The sequence below is a fragment of the Takifugu flavidus genome, chromosome 1 (assembly GCF_003711565.1).
Source record: "Takifugu flavidus isolate HTHZ2018 chromosome 1, ASM371156v2, whole genome shotgun sequence".
NCBI lineage: Eukaryota > Metazoa > Chordata > Actinopteri > Tetraodontiformes > Tetraodontidae > Takifugu > Takifugu flavidus.
In genome coordinates, this window is record NC_079520.1 from 10,989,407 (window position 1) to 11,009,442 (window position 20,036).

A 20,036-nucleotide genomic window follows, 5' to 3' on the forward strand; every position below is an offset into this window, starting at 1 on the left:
AACACAACCTTTAGTCCTAGGGGAGAGTTTCTTGGTTCAAGAGCACTGCAGATGTACCCTTGAGCAAGGTATCAAACCCTCCATGGCCCTCCATTGACATGGCCCTGTGACCAGCTGGTGACTTGTCGAAGGGGTGCAGCTTTAGACTCTAGCACCCTCCCCTTGACCCCATATGGGGAAAACCATCAAGAAATAGCCCCAACGCTTATCTAAGTGATAATTAATATTGCAATTACTGATTTTTTTTCCATGCCTCCCACCCGTTGCCACGCTGTTTTCCTAAGGGGTGTTGAGGGGTGTCTGTTTGTGCATATCTTATTGCTGACTGATGTTACACAAGCCTTGTGTTCAAGCCCAGGTGTTGAACAGCCTCTGAGTTCAGAGGCCATGTGTGGTTTCTCTGTAAACTCCTCCGTCCTCTGATCACACTGGCTGACTAATCCCAGTGTGTTGTTTAAGTGTGGAGTTGTGGGTGCCTGTTTGCGCATGCGCGTGTGTGTTTAACTAGCCGCCCACACATCAGATTGCAGAAGAAAAGGACAACTGCCCGACATGGCCATCGTGTTTGTCCTTATCCTACGCACCAGCCTGCATACAAGTGTGCCCAACAGCCATCTGAACAACAAGCCCTCGCTGAGCGTTCTTACTTACGATACTCCCATATACCCTCACCTCACTGTCCCGAAAGCTCTGGGAGAGTCACCATGCTGGCAGAAGTAGAGATGCGAGCCTCCGCGTTTGGCAGGAGGCATCCATTCCCCGTGCTGTTGTGATGTGGTAACAGAACCAGAACGAAGCCAGGGTGAATTTTCCACAGAGCAACACTCTCATTTTTCCATTATTCACTGCTACCACACAGGAGAATAGAAGAAAAGGTTTGTGTTCAAATGTGTGACACCAGAAAAAAAACTATGTTTGGCAGAAAGTGGATTTGAAGAAAAAGAAAGCAAGATGGATGGTGAAAAATGACAGAGTAGAGGAAATGGGGGAAAGAGTGGAATGGGGAGGGTAAAGGCTGTGTTGGAAAGGGACGCTGAATGGAGTGTGTGACCAATAAATGATGAGCTCCTTCTCTCAACTCCAATCTGATTGGTTCCATCTCCCTGAGGCATTACCCACAATACAGCTGGCAATAGGGTGTCTTCTAAATGGTCCCTGCCTGATGTGACTCCCGAGGTTAATGCAGTTACTAACCACCGTACAGATCCAAACGCAATTAGCCAGCACAAATTGAGGAGGCCAAGTGAGAAATGGAGGACAAAGCAAGAGACGAGATGTAGGATTTTCAATTAAGGATGAAAAATGCCATCAGGTGCCTCATAGATTTATATTCAATTCATGGCACAGATTATACTTTTCTTTTAGTGAAGCGAAGCAATCTTTTCATCAGATGCAAACCTGACCCAGATGTGAGCCAGACATATCGAAGGCAATGTCTACTCAAGGTTAAAATGCAAATAATTTATTTTGAATGCGAGTATTTCGGAAAAGGGCAGAGAAGGAGTGTTTTTTTTCTAGTGGAGCTGTGCAGTGCCAAGCATACAGAGCGAGAATAGCTGAATCACGATTCTGCTGAGCTCAGCGTGTGTGTGTGTGTGGTGTGTGTGTGTGTGTGTGTGTGTGTGTGTGTGTGTGTGTGATTTGGTCCCTTACCATTCTTTTCACGAGGGATTCGGCGCTGCCAAGTTGCACTCCTCCACTTCACTTAATGAGATGGACAGAATGTGGAGATGTCATCTTACATTCTATCTTATACACTTGTTGTCATGGAAACCACACCTCCCTTTACCCCCCCCACTCTCTCTCTCTCTCCCTCCATCTTCCTTCTCATGTGTATCATGCTTGCTACCACCAGTTCAAAGCTCCAGCCTCAGTTTTAGCTGCAGACTTTAGTTTTAGTTTGAACTCCAGAATGCGGCGGTCATGGAGATTTGTGCTTTTGTGTTCCCATTAAACTTGTGTTTGTGTAGCCTTGTCAGTGGGATCAGTGGTTGATGTGCTTAAGCATAAGATTGGAGGCAAATAATAAAATAATCAATCAAATGGATAGAAATGTACTCGATTTAAAGGTGAACAGAGGAAAGGAAGTGTAAGGAAGCAGAAAAGAGAATTTGTGTCGCCTTGTATTGATTGGGATCAGTAGCCTGTGTGAAAGTATTTTATCTTCCTTGTCTTTTCTAACATTGCGTGTGTGTGTGTGTGTGTGTGTGTGTGTGTGTGTGTGTGTGTGTGTGTGTGTGTGTGTGTGTGTGTGTGTGTGTGTGTGTGTGTGTGTGTGTGTGTGCGCTCGCACTGAGACACACACTGGTTCCGTGGCACAGATTTTATCACCACATCGGACCTGCCATGTCCTCACACTTCTCCTCTGCCGTAGCAAAAAGGGCTTCTGGGTTGCTCCACACGACCCAGCGTGCAACGCCAAATGCTCCACACACACACACACAGACAGAAGCACAGACACAGGCACACACTTGAGTGAGCTGTCGCCCAGGACAGATGTCACAATCGTAATTGATTCTGGTAAAGATGGTGCAATTATAAAACACAATTTCTACTGAATATTTCAGAAGATGGCAGCAAATCATTGAAGCAAATAACATACATGCTGGTTAAAAAAGACATACAGTTATAATGTGTTCTAGAAGGGAACACTATGATGCTGTATTCACGATGTGCATGTGTAGGGTAGACCGGTGCAACGCACACGCATTTTAATGGCTGTGTTTATCGCAGCTATTTATAGCTGAATGTTAAAATAACCCAAAGGAAATTTCATTTTTAGGACTAATATTTTTTTTAATGAAAAAGGCAGAAATGTTTGCCTTGTAAAGATGGTCACAAGTGACATTTCCATGTTAGTACTCCAAGCCCTTTGCATGAAACGTACACAGAGTATAGTTGTATATTCAGACTGAAGCAACTCCCCAGCTAAATGAGAGCATGCAGAGATCCAGTTGAACTGACTTCTGCTCACACTTCAGAATCTCTTCATCCAAAATTTTCAAAGCCAATTAGTGTTTGAGACCAATTAAGTGGCTGATGCCATTAAAACTGAATATAAATGCACTTATAGCTCAAAGGCGAGCAGATTTTTCCTGTTAACCCTCCAAAACCTAAAAATGACTTCAGAGATGGTTTGAATTTTTTATCACCCACACTATTTAGCTTAGCTAATGAGCAAGGATTTAATAAGTTAAGGTGTGTGTGTGCTTGCGTGTTTCTGTACATTGGTGTGTGTTGACTGCCTATGTTTATTAATGTTTACATAATGGGCTAAAGATGCAGCAAAGCTTCTGTAGTCAATTTGATTAGCTTAGCTAAGCGCTAACCCTCGGGGATCTAGTGCCTCTTCTCTGTAAGATTAACCGAAGAGCCTCAGCCAGTCTGAATATGAATTCAGCGTAAATATGGATGCGAGTAGATATGATAATTAGTGTTTGTGTTCACGTTGTTCAAATGTGTGCCAGTTAGGAGTGGAACTTGCGCCGGCATGGCTCCAGGACTCATGGGTGGTAAAGGGCACTCAGGTTGCCCCTGATTGTTTGATGTTGAAGGCTGCTTTGAAGCCTTATCTAAGCACTTAAAGGGGGCAGCAGGTTTTCCTGGTTCATGCGTACATCAGATTTGGCACGGACACAAATACACAGAGAGGCATCAAAATCCATTTATGCACATATAAAAGGATGCACAGTTATTGGCTCTCATCTTTTCCCTCTAGAAGCAGGTTATTCCAAGACTCCTGCTGCGAAGTATATTTATTTCACTAGGCTTATCTTGTGGCGAGGACGAATGTACATTTTTATTGTCTCCATGCCAACAACCACGGGTTGGCACAGTTGTATATTAAGACAGATGACACATCTCTGATTCTTCTTTGTATTAAACAAAAGCTACTGATTGGCACTTCGGTCCCGTGCTGTAAATAACATCTGGAGTTTGTAAAATGACACCTCGAAAACCATAGCGATCCATCATGACTTTTGACCTTTGTTCCCATGTCATAAAGCAGTAGGAGATGGATGGATGGACATATTTAGGTGCAGAAACATCAACGAGGGGCTTCTTCCTCTAACACATCCCACCGCTAGAGTTTACCACAAACACCAGGCTTTAACCACTTTATTCCTTTCTGTTGTAGTTACACTTAAAAAGTTCATTTTCAATAAAAGGTTTAGAACTTGAGTGGGGGCTGAAGAGCTCGTCATCGGCCAATCTAAAGTGGCCACTGAAAGTAAGGTCGAGACTTATAGATTAAACCTGATTTTGTTAAAGCAGTGAGGGTCAAATCATTTATACATTTAATCTGTAGCACAGAATAGAATAACGCACACTGATACACTGTAAAGCTGTCTTATTTACGTTCTTAAAACCCATCTTTGTACTCACAAAGCAGCACAACGGCTGGCCTCTGCAGCACACATATACTCTTTGGGTCTGTTGCATACATTTGTTCTGGCAGGTCTGAGCTCAGTCCGACAGTCCAGGACAGCGGGCTTTTTCCCCAGAACAGAACTCGTCCTTGCGGCCCTGATGACACACTTGTGTTAAGTACATAACATTAAAGCAGCAGGATAGAGACCGTGGCAGGAAAGAGCAGCTGGAAAATGACTTGTCTCGTTTCCTGTATGTTTTCAAATAACACGGCACAGCAGCCTGAAGAGTTTGTTTACCTTTTGCATGAAAGCTAAAGAGCGCATTGTTTGCCTCTCCACATTTGATATTTCACCGTAAAAGCGATAGAAAGGCAGAGTTTTCACCAGCTGAGACTTAATGGCTCCTTCAGCCCAAAGCAAACGCGTGAAGAGGCTTCGTAGTGAGGCTGATATTTGAAAGAAAACAGACATATGAGAGCTGAAGACAGAGACTTTGTGAAAGATCTCTCTGATCTCCACCCTTGAGAATGGAGTCTCAGTCACCCCAGCGTTGCTCCTTGACCGAAGTGTCCCTTTCTGGCTTTGCTGCCACTGCAGTACATCAGGAGCACAGCCCAGAACGGCCGAACTGGCAGCAGAAATGAAAATCAGCTCAGCGCGGCTCGGTTCACTGTGGTCAAAAGCACCAGTGGAAAAGTCCCCATATGCCGCCACCTGTTCCCCCAGAGTGCACGGCAGAGAATGTGGGTGGAGTGAGGGGTGGGCGGCTGTTTGTGCTGGTGATTGTCTGGGTCTGCGTGCTTGAATGAGAGAGGGGATGTAAAGTTGGCATATGCCTAATTCCCCTCAGTGCTGGCAGCTCAGACAGACAGTTGCGTCCTCATCTGCTGCCCGGCTGGACGGCTGCCTGGTAATTGAGCCCTGCAAACCTCCCCTGGCCACGCTTGTTTTTTTCCGATACCCCATCCCTCATAAGCTGGTTTTTCATTACTCTGTTTTTTTTATGCACGTTTTGAAGTGTCACATCAGAAAAGGGTGATGGAAATGCCAAATCCTCTGATTTTTTTTCTATCTCTTGGAGGTGACCTCTGGGAAAGAGTGGATGTCTAAAAAAACTAGTTGGAAAAGCATTTGTGGATGAAGTTCTGAAGACAGGACGGCTGTTTCCACTGGTGGCATCCTTCCAGTTTTCCATAACTGCAGGATGTCTTCTTGATAGCTGTGTGTATGGCTAATGTTAGCATAGCAGAGACTACAAACACTAGCTGCCCAGTTGTAAATAATTGGATCAGATCTCTTTCCATTTCCTTTTCACTCCCCCTTTTCCCCCTTGTGTTGCTTTGACTGTAACCTTGGCTTCTTCTTCACAGCCTCCTTAATCCACATTTCTTTTATGCTTTCAAGAGATCTCCATTTCACAGATAGAATAAAGAAATGTCATCCACCCCTGGCCATATTCAGCAAGTATACATGTCCTCCATCCTTCATGTGTTCTGTACATCAGAGTACTGGTATTTACAAATCCTACAGTGTGGTTTTATTACAGTTAAACAAGATTGTATCGACTAAAATTTTCCCTTTTTTATGCAAGAAGGCAGCAAAAACAACCCAAAAACAAAGCTGTGAGGTGACTAAAGGATGTTTTGCAAGGTTAAATATACAGGCGCGCACGCACACACACACACGCACACACACTTCTTTCTTACTTCTATCTTTGCGAGGACCTACATTGGTAGAACGCATTTCCCATACCCTTACAGTTGTCTGAACCTAAACCTTAACCATAAAATCAAGTTTACACCCGATACCCCTAAAATGTCCTCATTTTACTAGTAAAAGAAACAAAAAGCATGGTCTGGTCCACGCTATATAGCATGTACAACAACACACACGCTCACCAAGAAATGGTCAGATGGCTGGGGCTATAACTGGTTCCATCCTCAGGGAAGACTTTAATTGGTCACAGTGCTCTACCATCTGGGGCCGGAGCGATGGATGGAGCGGGGCATGAAGGGAGAGGTGGGAGCTCTTGTGAGCAGAATGGAGAGAGGGGGGGAAACAGGGAGGCAAGACAGTAAGTGCAGCGAAGGGATGGAGCTTATTAGTTTTAACACTCACACCTCCAGTTATATTAGAATCATAACAGACTTGATAAATGCTGTTTATAAAGAGCAAGTGGCAGAGTGTGTTTTGGTGCAAATGACTGCACATTGTGTTCATGTGTTCCCATATGTGCCTCTAGATATTAGCAGGGAAGTGTTGGTGTGTGCAAGCAGTGATTTGACTCGGGGTGTGTGTGTGCCGATGTTGTCAAACAGACCAAACCTCTGCACATAGACTAACAACATTCAGGATGGCATCAATGAAGATGACAAACGGGCAGATGCAGGGGGGCATCTGTAGCCATTTCTCTATTTTTGAGCTCCGAGTGTTTGCTGTAATTATGAGCAGATGGAAAACGTCAAAGGGAAGCATGACAGATGAGAAAGTGGGTCTGAAACCGGTGAGAGAAATGCATGGAAAGGAAGAGTGAGGGTGACGCTGTATTAGCGGGAGCAATATTTTGTATCTTTAGGCTTGATGAGTAAATCTTTGATGCTGTAAAGGATTTCAGTCAGTGATAGCTTTGCACACAGCTCTTCTCAAAAGCTCTTAGGAAGATTTGTCTTTCATTCTCCCACCTCTCTGCAGACTACCCCTCCTCTCACGCCTTGCCTTTTTAATCTCCCGTTTACTCTCCATCTTCCCAACACTCAGGCTCATTTCCTGGCCAGGCCTTAGTGAGGGGTTGTGTCATAGTGTGTGTGTGTGCGTTTAAATACCTCTATGTGCACGCATATTTGCCCATGTTTGGTGTGTATTATTCAGTCTTAAATCCTCAGCTTCTGCCTTTGTATAAACAGCGTCTCATATTTGAAAGCTCCTTCCAACCGCAGGTTCCTCTTATCGCAACACTCAGCCTTTAAACTCCACATCACCATTCTCTTGCCACAATAACATTCCCACTCTTTCTTTTCTTACTTTCTTATTCTGCTGTGCCTCTTACTAACCATTTAAACCATCCAGGAAAAAAGACATAATTCCGAAAATATATATTGCTGAAATACAGGAAAAAGGCCCAAAAAGCATGGTCCTCTGTATTGGTGTCCAATATTCAGCAATGATGAATAAAAGTCCCAACTGAAATTGGGCCTTTAAGCTTCATGAATGAGCCTGAAAAGTTTTGGTTAATCCACAGATTGCTATGCTAGCTGACGCAGCCACGTAAGAATATGGCCAAAATGTCGCTCTTCGTACAAAACCTAAGCTATCATAAAATAATGCAAATAAATCCGGTCTCTCACTATTTCTACAGAGGACGTTTGGATTTTAGTATTCAGGAAATTATTAGGAAAATAATGGATCCGTGAAATAGATCAATGAATGAAGGGGAGATCTGCCTGAAACACTTTAAAAACATGCTGTGTAATTATAATGGGAATTCTACGATAGTCCTGGCAATCTATATTCATGCGGATTGCAACAATGTGCTTATCCAGTAATTTCTGGAAGGATAATGTTCTCTCTCACTCTCAAAAAAAAAGTTAATAAGCAGTACAACCCTTAGGACTATGTGTGATTGGGTGAGTAGGCTGAGTCACAGCTCTGTTTGGGCTGGCGGTGTGGAGACTACTGTGTGAGAGCAACCGTCCCCTCTGGCTCTTCTGTGTGTTGTTGGGTGGGTGTGTCTGCGGAGTAGGCGAGAGAGAGAGAGATTCATTTTGGTTTGCCTCTGCTACCCTTCGGTATAACGAGCTGCGACTGCCACGGGCGGCTAGCTGTGTTTCTCCGGAGCAGATGTTACTCCCTCTGCTAGTTGACGGCCCCCTCGGATTAAAAAAAAACATGCAAGAGGGTCATTGTCTGACTGACGTGCAGAATACAAGATGCTCGGGGATCAGCTTGCGATAAAGACCGCTAAGAGGAGGAGAGAGACTGGGAAAAACAGAAGAAGTGATAATTGGATACTCGGAGGCAGCTATCACCCAGCGCAAGAGAAAGTCGGCAGATAATGTCCTAGAACTCTGTGTGGATGGGAGTCAGGGAAGAGGGTGGGTGGGTGGGTGCATGGGGGGGAAATGGGACACATAAAGAATGACAATGAATATATTTCTGCATATGCAATGCAATATATAATGAAGAGGTCCATTTTCTTTTATTGTGACCCCCGTGAGATGGCTCAGACACGCTCAGACACTGGTGTTCCATTAGCAGACCTCACAGCTCCAAACTGAGAATCTACCAACAGCGCCTGCAAGATCTCATATCCTTTCACCACTTTCCCACTCTCCCTTCTTACATTCATTTTATTTGGTCACAGTTTTAGCAGACAGGATGAGGCGTGTTATGAAGGGAAGAACTGATTATCTAAGATTAAAATGGGAGGCATTTGCCTCAAAACGGAGCATATGTGCCATAATTATTTTAGGATTCATGGTGACTGTTGGTTTGCACATTTCAATTATATTTTGTGCAAATAGGGGCAGCAATGCTACATTAGCATGGCGATTGTTTTATAGGGATAAGGGGTTATTTTCTTTATACGACAGTTGGGAGCAAACACAGAAAATAGGAAAGGCGAGCAAGTTTTAGTCAAAGCTGATTCGGTCCTCTGATATGATCTAAATCTAGAATACTTTGGAAAAATCCAAGTTTTACAGAACTAATTGGATTTTAAGAGGCACCGTTAAGTGAATAATGGATGTAATCATCCTCCCGAAATCTGTAAATGTGCCTTTGTGAGAAAGTCTTGGACGGTTTTGCCTCCCTTTCACAAATGAATGTGACGCGTGAGTTAAACATTTATACGCTCACTCTGTGTGTCACATTGAATTCGGCATCGTGGGAGTCAGTCCTCACTCAGAGTGCCGTTGTCCAGTATTTGTAGACTGAGGCCACCAACCGGAGGTGAGAGTTTTTAACTTGGAATCATCTCAACTGCTGAACACAAACAAAAATGGAAAATACTCTCAGACAGATGAGTACAAAGCTGTGGACAACTGGCTCGGGTCCATGTTGACGTCTGCATCATCTCCAGATACACTAGAGACGTGTTTACAGTGTTTTGGAGAACCAATTACAGCTCACACCAGGGGAACTATTTCAAGAACTGAAGTGACAAAACTAGCCCAACAGTGGCTTCTTTTCTGGGGTTGGGAAAATTAGCATACACTCTAACAAATATACAAGAAGTATTGATATTTGTCCGACGCTGTGAGCTCTGAACTCCACAGCCCATCACTCGGTCCCTTCCTCTTTAGCATATGTATTTTTTAATAGCATGGACTCCGGCTTTGGCCCATTTCCATTTTTCTGTGCGAGTGATTACACACTGAGCGTTCAGAGGCTTTTAGAGCTTCCAGGTGTTCCTGTTTGTAACAGTGTTCTGATGGAAATATAAACTCCTGTCCTTGGCAGTTCACACTGCAGAGCTTCAGATCGCTTCTTCAAGCAGGAGTTAAATTAGTCCAGCTGACCGGCGCTCGTATAACTGAAGTCATCCCAGCAGAACAGGGTGGAAGCTTTTCGCTGCTGTGAACAGCCCCCAGGATGGTAGAAATCCAGCCCCTAAGCAGTCATTTATGCTTTTAAGGAAGGGTTGATCAATAGGGCACCGTTAAATTATTCTGCATTTGTAACCGCCTGCTTCATTAGCTTCCAACCATATTTTAACAAGGCTTTTGAAAATCTTGACAGAAAGAGGAAGTACCTTGAATTTAGGCTAAATCCTTGACCACTGGTTCCAGTATAACTTTGCCAGTGGAGGTAGATTTGCATCATTTTACTGATCAAGAAGAACAAATCTGGATCAATCAAAGGTGTTAAAAACAGTGTTCATCACAGAATGTGCCTGCTCATACATCTCTGTTAACTAAGACGCCCACTTCATGTGTATTATCATAGAAGTTATCACAATAATAAAGAAACTTTTGGTCCAAAGCTTCACAGGCAGGTGCCATCTCAACTGGCAGCGCTCTGACCTTAAACCATTACAAATCGTATATCTCTGGGTTAGTAAATACCACACAAATAATGCAAAAATACAGAAACAAGAGGAGTGTTCTGCCCTGTATTTTATTCAGTAAGGTATCAGACTCATCTGATCTTGAGTGTGTGTTCTATTATGGATGTATTCCACCCCCTGCTGTGGAAGCGGATCCCACAACACAGACCTCAGCCCCAGTCTGGCCCCTTTCTTCTCTGTTAAAAAGAGCTCCCACATGCCTCTTTTCTGACTCCAAGGTGTGATCCTCAGCCTGCCCTGTCTTTGCTCTTGTGCTCTGTATCCTGGGCTTCTTATCATGCATGTTCTGGGGCACGGAGTGCACGCCTCAGTTTATCACAGTTTCTTTTACTGGTTATTCGGTGTTTTGTTTCAAGACCAACAGGACTCTCCAGTCTCATGAGAAAGTGTTTTGTGTCTCTAGATTTCTACTTTTTCCTCCTACTTTGCCCTCCTCTCTCCTCTCAGCTGTAGCCAGTCGAACCCTTCCATCCTTCATTCTGACTCATCAGCAGTTCTGTGGAGAAGAACAAAGGAGTGAAGGCTGTAAATAGGCGAAATGATGGATAATAGGTTTGGAAAAGGCGGGTGTAGGCACACTTTCCGCATTCACACACCTCCCTTCCGCGTCATGTTGTTGAGGCGTCGTCTGCTTAATGGTGGACAAACATAATTGGAGCTGAAAATCGCCCACTTGTGATGTTTCCCCTCTCAGCAGTTGTCTCAGTTTCAGAGTAATTAACAATAATTACTCAACTGGCTTTGCCAAGCGGCCGTTTGCTGTGTGTCTATGCTACGTGGCTGCGTGCGTGCGTGTAAGTGTGTCTCAAACATACACACTTAAGGCCATTACATGCTGAAAGCATGACACACTTCAGCTGTGGCGGAAGGCTGGCAGCGCTAGCAGAAGGCTGCTACAAATGACACACACCTAATGCTGGGACTCCATCTCACACTTGATTCTCACACTGTGAAGCAGCAGTATAACATTGATCAGTTTCAGCTGATACACCCTCTTTCATTCCTCAGTTATCTCTATCCTTCGGTCCTTTGAGGTGCTTTCCCAGTTGCAGGAACTGTTTTCACATGTCAAGACTGGTCTGTGTTTCAAAGATGGCTCCCCAAAGTCCAAAGGTGTTCGGGTTTGCTGATTTAATTGTAGTATTGTTTTTGTTTCCTATAAAGCAGGTTACCGTGTGGCCATATGTGGAACGCCCAGTGTTGCCAGCTGTGTGGAAAGAGAGTAGAACAAACTTAGATTTCAGTGTATGTGTGTAATTGCTGGGTTTTGTTATTCGTCCATTTTACTAATGCCGATAATTCTACATGTAGCAGAAACTCAACCTTTAAAAGAGGAAGGTACTTCATTGAAAGGGTGTTCTATTACTCCTTATTATGGACTGGATTTGACTGGTTTGTGAGCCTTGCCAGAGTGTAACTTGCTTCTGACAGGTGGGTCATCATCTTGATCCAGGCGGTTGTGGTGCCGACTGTGGCCTCAGCCTGCTCTGATTGTCTTGTCACTTGGCTGGTTTGAGTTGTACTTCTGGCGACGAAGACTGCACGCTGTTCTGGTTGGCCTGAATGGTCAAAACTGCCGCGGGCGATGATTGTCCCAAAAAATGTCTTCTGCTATTAATCCAGACCTTGTCCCCTGCTCTCATGCTATACTGGGTTTTAAGGATTAAAGGGGGAGAATACATACAGCAGAGGATTGATTTATGTATTGCATCTATTATGCACAATGTTTCAGGTTGTTCATATAATCATTCTGGCCAAATCCCAAACCATTAAACTCTACAGTGCCCCACACTTCCCAGATAACAATAACGGCTCAGCTAATAGCATCCAACTCTAAACAAACAAACAATAAAGAGTTATGAGCCAAGCATCACTGATGCAAATACTAACATATAAGCTAAAGCTTAAGCCAAAGACAGTTGGACATTCTGTCAAAGTTCAGGAAATAATGACTACACAGACTATTCTAAATAGCTGGCCACGATGCAAAATAATGGCACAGAGAAGACGAGAGCTCCATGATGTGAGCAAGGTGTAGCTAAGCATATGCGGCTCCAGATATTCTAAAATGAGTCGTAAAATAGTGAAAAAAGTCGTTGTCCATAATAGTTCCTCTTGACAGAAATACCAGCCACACAATCTGTCCGTATTCCTGTTGCCATGGCAACAAAAGGCACGGAAAATACAATCAAATGATATGTGTGTGTGGGTGCCTAGCGGTGTTTGGGCTATTTAAAGGAGAGAGCGTGTGGTTGTGTGGGCCAGAACATTTGTAGCAGTGGTAACATCCAGAGGGCAGCACGAATCTTTCCAGTTCATTCAGTCGTCATCTTCCTCCCTCAGCTGCAGCCGACAGCGTAACGAAACCACCCCGGTTTGATTCCTGCTTGTTTACTCTCTCTGTCACAAATCTTTTCTCCTGCTGCCACTTCAACAGCCGTCACATGCAAAAAGTGCAGATCAAACTTCATGAATTATTTCCGCCCTCCCTTCCCCCATGTCATATTTGTGAAATCTCCTTTTCTCTGACTTTTGTGTTCTGGTGTTCTTCCACACACTCTATCCCCGTGTGCCTGGACTTTAAAGGCCAGCTCGAGGTATGACAACCGTCGCTCACTTCAGCGAGGCGAGAGTAAGAGATCTCAAAAGCAAGCAGATGAAAGCAGAAATTGCAGATGAGGTAGAGCAGGAAGAGAGTAGTTTTAAAGATTCATAAAGGATCGACAGCTTCTATGTCAGTCAAAAAAAAAAGAACACATTTTCTTCATATCCACACATGAAAAGCTCCTAAATCGTAATGCGATTGGCTGATTATTCAGGGTAAAAAGGATTTAATGGCGCCACTTTCCGATTTCTGTCGCTTCTAATGTCATCCAGATGAGGAATGTGACACTAAATCCTTCATAAACTGGTGAAACTGTTTATTTTCTGCTGACAAGTGTGCAGCTTTAGTGCAGAATCGACATTCAAAAGGGTCAACCTGATGTAGGAACACATATATGGATTTGAAATAAGTTTCACTAAAATTTGTCAAGATTTAAGGTGGCATTTAGTGCTAAGAAGAAATCTGAATGGACATTTTCCAGTTATATAATGAGATATGACGAGGTGTAAAGATGTTTTGTGGTTATTCTTAGACAAAATTAATTATTATATCTAATAAATACATATGACACTGCTGTTTTCTTGTTTCCAAAAACCTTTTAACCCACTCACAAACTCATTAGCAACATATAAATGACAATGGTCGTGCTTATTGAAGTTTTGTCCAGCGGACCCAGACTGCTTATAGGGGCGTTTGTGTGGGTTTAGAACATTAAAGACAAACCTTTCATTTTCTCAGATTTCAAGTCATTTCTCTGATCTAGCCCAGTATGAGGGGGTGTGATTAAAGATTAAAACTCTTGATGGCCCCTGATGCCACTGAAGCCCCAACATTTTGCAGGCTTGGACTGTGAGCCGTGGTTGACATAATTCCGGGGCCTTTTTTGTGGAGAGTTCCTCATACTTCTGAGCTCTTGGCTTTTCTCTCGGTACTCCAAAGGGGTTAATTGTGATCTGTGACCCGTAGTTAGTAAGTGAACGAGAATTTGATCTGGTATTGATCATATAAAGTGGACGGTGAAATTAGCATTTGGAAAATAATGGGGAAAATTCTGAACTAATTTAAAACTTTTTTTTAGCTATAGGCCACAGCTAAGATAAGATAATCAATGGGTAGCCATAATAAAGAAAACAATATCAGTGCTTTGTCCTCATAAATGATGAAAGTGAGTATGTGTACTTGTGGATGCTGTCTCATAGTGCTCCTAATCCTTTCCAGATTGAGGTCAGTGGGGCTACTGGTGGATCTTGGTTTGTTTACCACCCTGGCTCGACCCTACGAAAATGGGTTTGGCTGGTGCTGATTGGATCCGTCAACAAGCGTGTTTGTGTGTATCTTTATGGCCCAGAGGACTTGAGATGAAGTCAGAGTGTTAAATACTTCTGCAGGAAACAAGCCACAAGGGAGGCGAAAACTCAGCACGGTGTCATTACATATCCACCTGGGGTGTGGTTGTTATAGTAACCACTGGCTGTCTCAGGGGGCCTCAGCATCATGGGGGAGGGTTGCTATGACAATGGCAGGCTGCATGGTAGGTGTGTTGTGATGAAGGTTCATCTACGTCAGGATCAGGTTTGCCACACAGGATTAAACCCCAAAAATGATTTATAAGTTACAAAGAACAATTTTTTTAAAAAAAAAAAAAGAACAACTAACTTTACTCAACCTTAGCCTTATAGCATATTTTATACATCATCTTTGATCACAGAAAGTTCTAATTGATATGAATAGCGACCATTAGAGAGTTTTCAAAATAAAGCATTAGACACTAAGCACATATAAGTCTGTATAATAATACACTTATGTTCATTATAATATAGTAGAGAACAGCTCATAAAAGAAGATAAATGTCGGTTGCTGTCCTTAAATGCCTTGTTCACTGCTGCTGGACGGTATGTTTTCTTCTAATGATGTCTGGACCTGTTTATCGACATCTGGACCTACTGTATGTCTCTAGACGGCTGCGTCTCATTAAAGTGCCCCGGTGTCTGACCCACCTGATTACTCCCTTTCTTTTCCCTGCTGCTACTGTTTTATCACTGTTTTCTATCTTTGAGTGTCTTGTTAAACTCCAGAACCCAGATGTCAAGCCTCTTTTCCCCACCTCCTCTCTCTCTATTTCTCAGATCTCTCTGCCTTTGTTCCGCCCTTTGTTTTATGTCATTAGTGCGTCTCTTCCTCTGTTTTTGTAATCCGCAGCTCTCCGTTTTATTCATGTTTTCGCGTGCAGAGACGCGAGCGGGGGCACCATGTTTGTGTGTACAAGCATGTAGTATGCACTTACACACATCATTTGATGACTGCAGGAGCACTTCCTTCCTGCAGTTTCTGTGTTTAGATGGCCCCGGAGAAATGATACAATACAGGGGCCCCCATGGATCAGCCTCGTCTGATGTAATTAACTACACCTCGGAACACGTCTGACAGCCATAAAAAGTATTGGTCATAGCTTTATTTTTCTAGGCTTGAATCTCTTTTAATCCCTGATTATACCTCACATCAATATTCCAATGGTGACTAACTTAAAGAGAAGGCCAAAAATCCATCATGGAGCCTCCTGTGATTAGGTCAGCGCTCCACGTGCACTTTGATTGGTGCACATGAGACTTTCTGCAATTTTTGCTGAAGAACAGCTGAAGAAGTCTTTTCAGCAACATTTACATTAATTTTGATGTATTTGAATTAATCTTGCTCCCAGCAGGAGCATTTGTGCAGCTGCACAGACTCCTGGAGGAATGCAAATGGAAAACGATAGCCTCCCTCTTTCAAATATTTCCAGGTGCAACAATTGCAGGTGACGCGAGGAGAACAGACTTCAAACATGCTGATTTATACACTTCCCAATCGGAATCCCTTAAGCACCCAAATCGCCAAAATATCTTGACATAGCACTTGACTAGCATAAACCCACATAAAGCGTTTCCATTGTCAGGGCTCTGAGAAGGGCTCACAGTCAGACTGCAGCGCTTCTCCCCTCCATTACTTCACAGGATCTCAGCCTTGCTTTGATGCTTGAATGGTTGCAGTCTATGCTACATGAGGTACCAACATGGACCCGGCGCTCACGGCCAAATCACAGAGGTCATGCATGACTTAAAGGGCAGGACAACAAACAGGATGGGATCCATATGTACAGCCACCAACTTCCAAATTTAAAGAGCTGGAACCTCTTCCTGGTTCTCAATAATGAGCATTGATATTAGGTCCAGCACGTTCTATTCTGCTCTTCTTTCTTTCTTTTGGTAAAAGTCCAAAAATACTTCTTTAATCCTCCTTTAAAGCTACAGTATATGTGGTTATTTCCATAAATGTGTGAAGTATTTCCAGCCTGTGTTTCTTAAATTATCACATCCTTAAATCTCTGTTGCTTTTGTTGCTCTTGACTGTCCTTCTCTCTCATCTCTGCTGTTCTCAAACCATCTGGCTTCGAGTTCCTAATTTATTCTCAGTTTTCATTTGAAAAAGGAGACTTTAGCAACCTCAGTTTCAAGTTGCTATAAGATATTTATATTTGTGCGATTCTGAGATACTGTATATTTTGCAGAAAATTCTGAATATTTATGGACACATGAAATATGAGTGTATGGACTATAACTCAAAAAAGTTACAGTTTGTTCATTTTATTGTTCACAGTCACCAATTTCTCCATCGTGTAGTTAGGAACTCAATTATATGAGCCAACCACCCAGGGAGCCCCCCCAAGAATTAATTTTCCACAAAGGCCATTTTTGTGGCTGCACCACAGCACCAGTAGGAACTGTGGTGTGATGCAAGCTGGCGGATGGCAACAATATTTAAGCTAAACTGGAAAATTGAGTTTCTGTTCCTTCGCTTTCCCGCCACAGCTCTGCCGTATGGTGTCTGCTCGGCAGCAAAGCTGTGGGGGGCAAAATTGCCTGTTGCCTTTAAGATTTCATTAGAGTGGCTGGACTCTGCTTTCTCTGCTTTTGCCTCTATTAGTCTCCATTTCCAAAAGTGTTTATAACCTGTGTTTTCACTGCATTTTAAAAATCCTGCTGATCTTTTATGCATTCAAGCCACGCACACTTACATCCCTGGTAGGTCTTTTTTTAAGTAGTTTAGATGCTTCCTATAAGCAGGGGCTAAATAATTTGCACAAAACCATTTTCTTTTGTATAATTACCATAGATCCATGTTCCTGTGGTGATATTGCTTCAGATAATTCTAGAAACTTTGAGGTCGTGCAAAATCTCATATAAACACTATAAAAACATAATTCATTTATTCATTTTACTTTATTCATTTGCACCTGTGTAAAAGAAGCCTGCACTCAATTCTGACCAATAAATATGTTTACCATTTCTTATACTGCATCATAGACAAGAAATGATTAAATGTATTAAAAGCTTTAATAAGAAAAGCCGCACAGAGGCCATTATGGAGGTGCTCTGTTTGTGGTTTGGGGGGGGACAAACTGTTGATATAATCGGTTTGTGTAACAGCAGACATTTCCTGTGGGGTTTAAAGGAATAGCATCAACGCAAGATGACATATAAAAGTCATGCACTGAGGAGGAAATAGAGGGCAGTCACCTCCATTAACATGTGTTTTTGCTGCAGTTAATCAGATTTTGAACACAGTTTACAGCACAGTGCCTATTTACATTTTCCCTTCCACAACAGTAGAGGTTGTGCCCTCTGTGTTTAACAGTAAAAGCTAGAGTGTTTCTTATAGATGGGTAGAGTATTTGGATAACACAGCATTGAACAAACTAAAACCCACCCATCCTGGCTCTGAGAACTAACGTACCTTCCTCATTCCCCCCCCACAGTCATTGCTGACTCATTGACGGTGGTGGCTCCAGCCCAGACCCTCTCCAAGGTCGAAGGTGACACGCTGCAGCTCACCTGCGAGGTGTCTCGGACAACAATCCAGCACACGCACTTGTCGGTGGGTTGGTACCTGCGCTCCCCAGAAGAGACGGCCGCCCCGCCGCAGGAGCTGGTCACCCTCTCCAGAGACTTTGTCCTTCGCTCTGGGGGGACATACCGCCAGAGGATGGCAGCGGGAGACCTGAGGCTGGACAAAACCAGCGCCACATCCTACAGACTGACTATTCACAAGCTGCAGCCAATTGACCAGGGCCTGCTCTACTGCCAGGCTGCAGAGTGGATTCAGGACACAGATGGCACTTGGTTTGCAATGACCCGCAAACAAAGCGACAAGACTCAGCTCCGCATTCAGCCAACTGGTGAGTACAGAGAGGAGAATCCGTATGAATGGGGAGGCAGTGATGCTGGTGTACTTCTACTGTAGGTCTTCCCCTGTCTTTTTGGCAGACACACAAGCATGTGGGCTGGGTTGCTTCAATTGCTGATCAGTATCTCACAATAAGCTCATTAGCTTACTTAAAGGGGCTTAACTAAACCTCCGCAGACTTGCTGCATTCCGTGTCTGCGTCTGACGGATAGGCAGCATTACAAGTGTGTTTAAGAATAATTGAAGGGGTTTGATGCACAGGAGTGTTTGACACAGGAGTCCTGTGATTTCCATGTGCAACCTCCCAGGAAACGGAGCAGAGAGATCAGAAGCCAGCAGCTTTCCTGCCTGCCAACCTTTGCAGCAGTGGAGTTCATGCTTGAGTGCGTGCGGGAGAGAAACCTTGCTAGCTGACCATGGTTTGCAACTCTGAAGGAGGGGATTGTCTAATGGAAGGGAGAAGGGCTGTTATCATCTGGAGGAGGAAGAGAGAAGGTGGTTTGAGAACGCAACAAGTGTTGTGTGATTAAGGCGTGTGGGAGTTACAATGAGAGCATTGGGTGAACTCATAGAGGCTCCATATGATAATGATCTACTGGGATGACACCCACTGGAGCTGATGGACTGGAAAGACGGACTCACAACTCCTTGCGTGCACTGGTTCTTGTAACCTCCCAACCCGCTTGACCCCCCCCTTCCCTGCACCCATTGTGCTGTGTTTCCCATCCATAAAGAAGCTCTGTAAACGCTTCTGGGAATGGACTGAGGAGATGGGTGATAAACTGCTTTGACATTAGCGCAATTATCGAGACGGCACACAGTTAAGAGAGCCTCGTGTCCGTAAATCATATCCAAGTGGAGTCATTTTGCTGTTTCCCCATTAAGCATTCTATCCACTTAGGACCAGCACAACTCGTTGGTGCCAAACATAGTGCTGGGTGGATGGGAAGGTGGTTCTGGAATGCAACGCAGCTTTGTCAGATGGGTTTCTGCTACAACAGGAGGAGAGAAGACACAAAGAACTCCAGAGAACTCCAGTTTTAGCACCGATTGTCACTCTGAGTCGTCTCTAATCTATAATGGATGGAGGTGTTGTTGCAAGATAAAAGAAGACCCAGCTGAGATGAGGGTGTGGATGTTCAGCTCGGGTGTATATATGCATTCTTTTAATATATTTATCACTTGGTATAGGCATTACTTGCCCATCTTTGAATATCTGATACTGTGTGGGTTCATGTGCATATTTGATGAGAAGAGAAAGAAATTTAAGAAGGAATGGGAGCAGCTCCTCTATTAGGCTGTTATTATAAAAGATGGAGTGGTTCTCAAGACAGCCCCATCACCAACTAATCACCCACAGCCTCTACATCCGAGAAGAGAGTAACAGACTGAATTCTAATGTACCTCTCACTCTTTCTTCTTGCTTTGCAGCCGTGTCTCATCAGTTTTATTTAACCTTACCCATTCAATGCTTTTTTTAGTTTTTTTCTTATTTCATTACTAAATTAACCAGTTACCCACAGAATGTTTTTTATTTTTATTTTTATTTTATCTCCTATCTCAAATTTTGTTTCTCTGATAGTCTGTTTAGTCTTTTGTAGTTGCAGCTCGGGGGCTTCATCCACAAGAAGAGCATCGCAGATACATGCTGTGTTTATGGTCTGGAAATGAGTACAGCACAAATAACACAACTGTGTCATTGATCGCAGCCTAAACCTGCACATGTGCAGATGACAGGTATAAAATGGCCTTCGATGGCAGGGTTAGCTTTGTG

General features: G+C 43.5%; 1 protein-coding gene across 1 annotated transcript in view; it reads left to right on the forward strand.

Annotated features, from left to right (window-relative positions):
* Window positions 1-20,036, forward strand: part of igsf3 (immunoglobulin superfamily, member 3) — a 60,703-nt gene that overhangs the window by 20,015 nt on the left and 20,652 nt on the right. Inside the window, exon 3 of the mRNA XM_057027827.1 lies at window positions 17,835-18,254. Coding sequence (XP_056883807.1) covers window positions 17,835-18,254 — 420 coding nt within the window. The remainder of the gene's footprint in view (window positions 1-17,834; window positions 18,255-20,036) is intronic.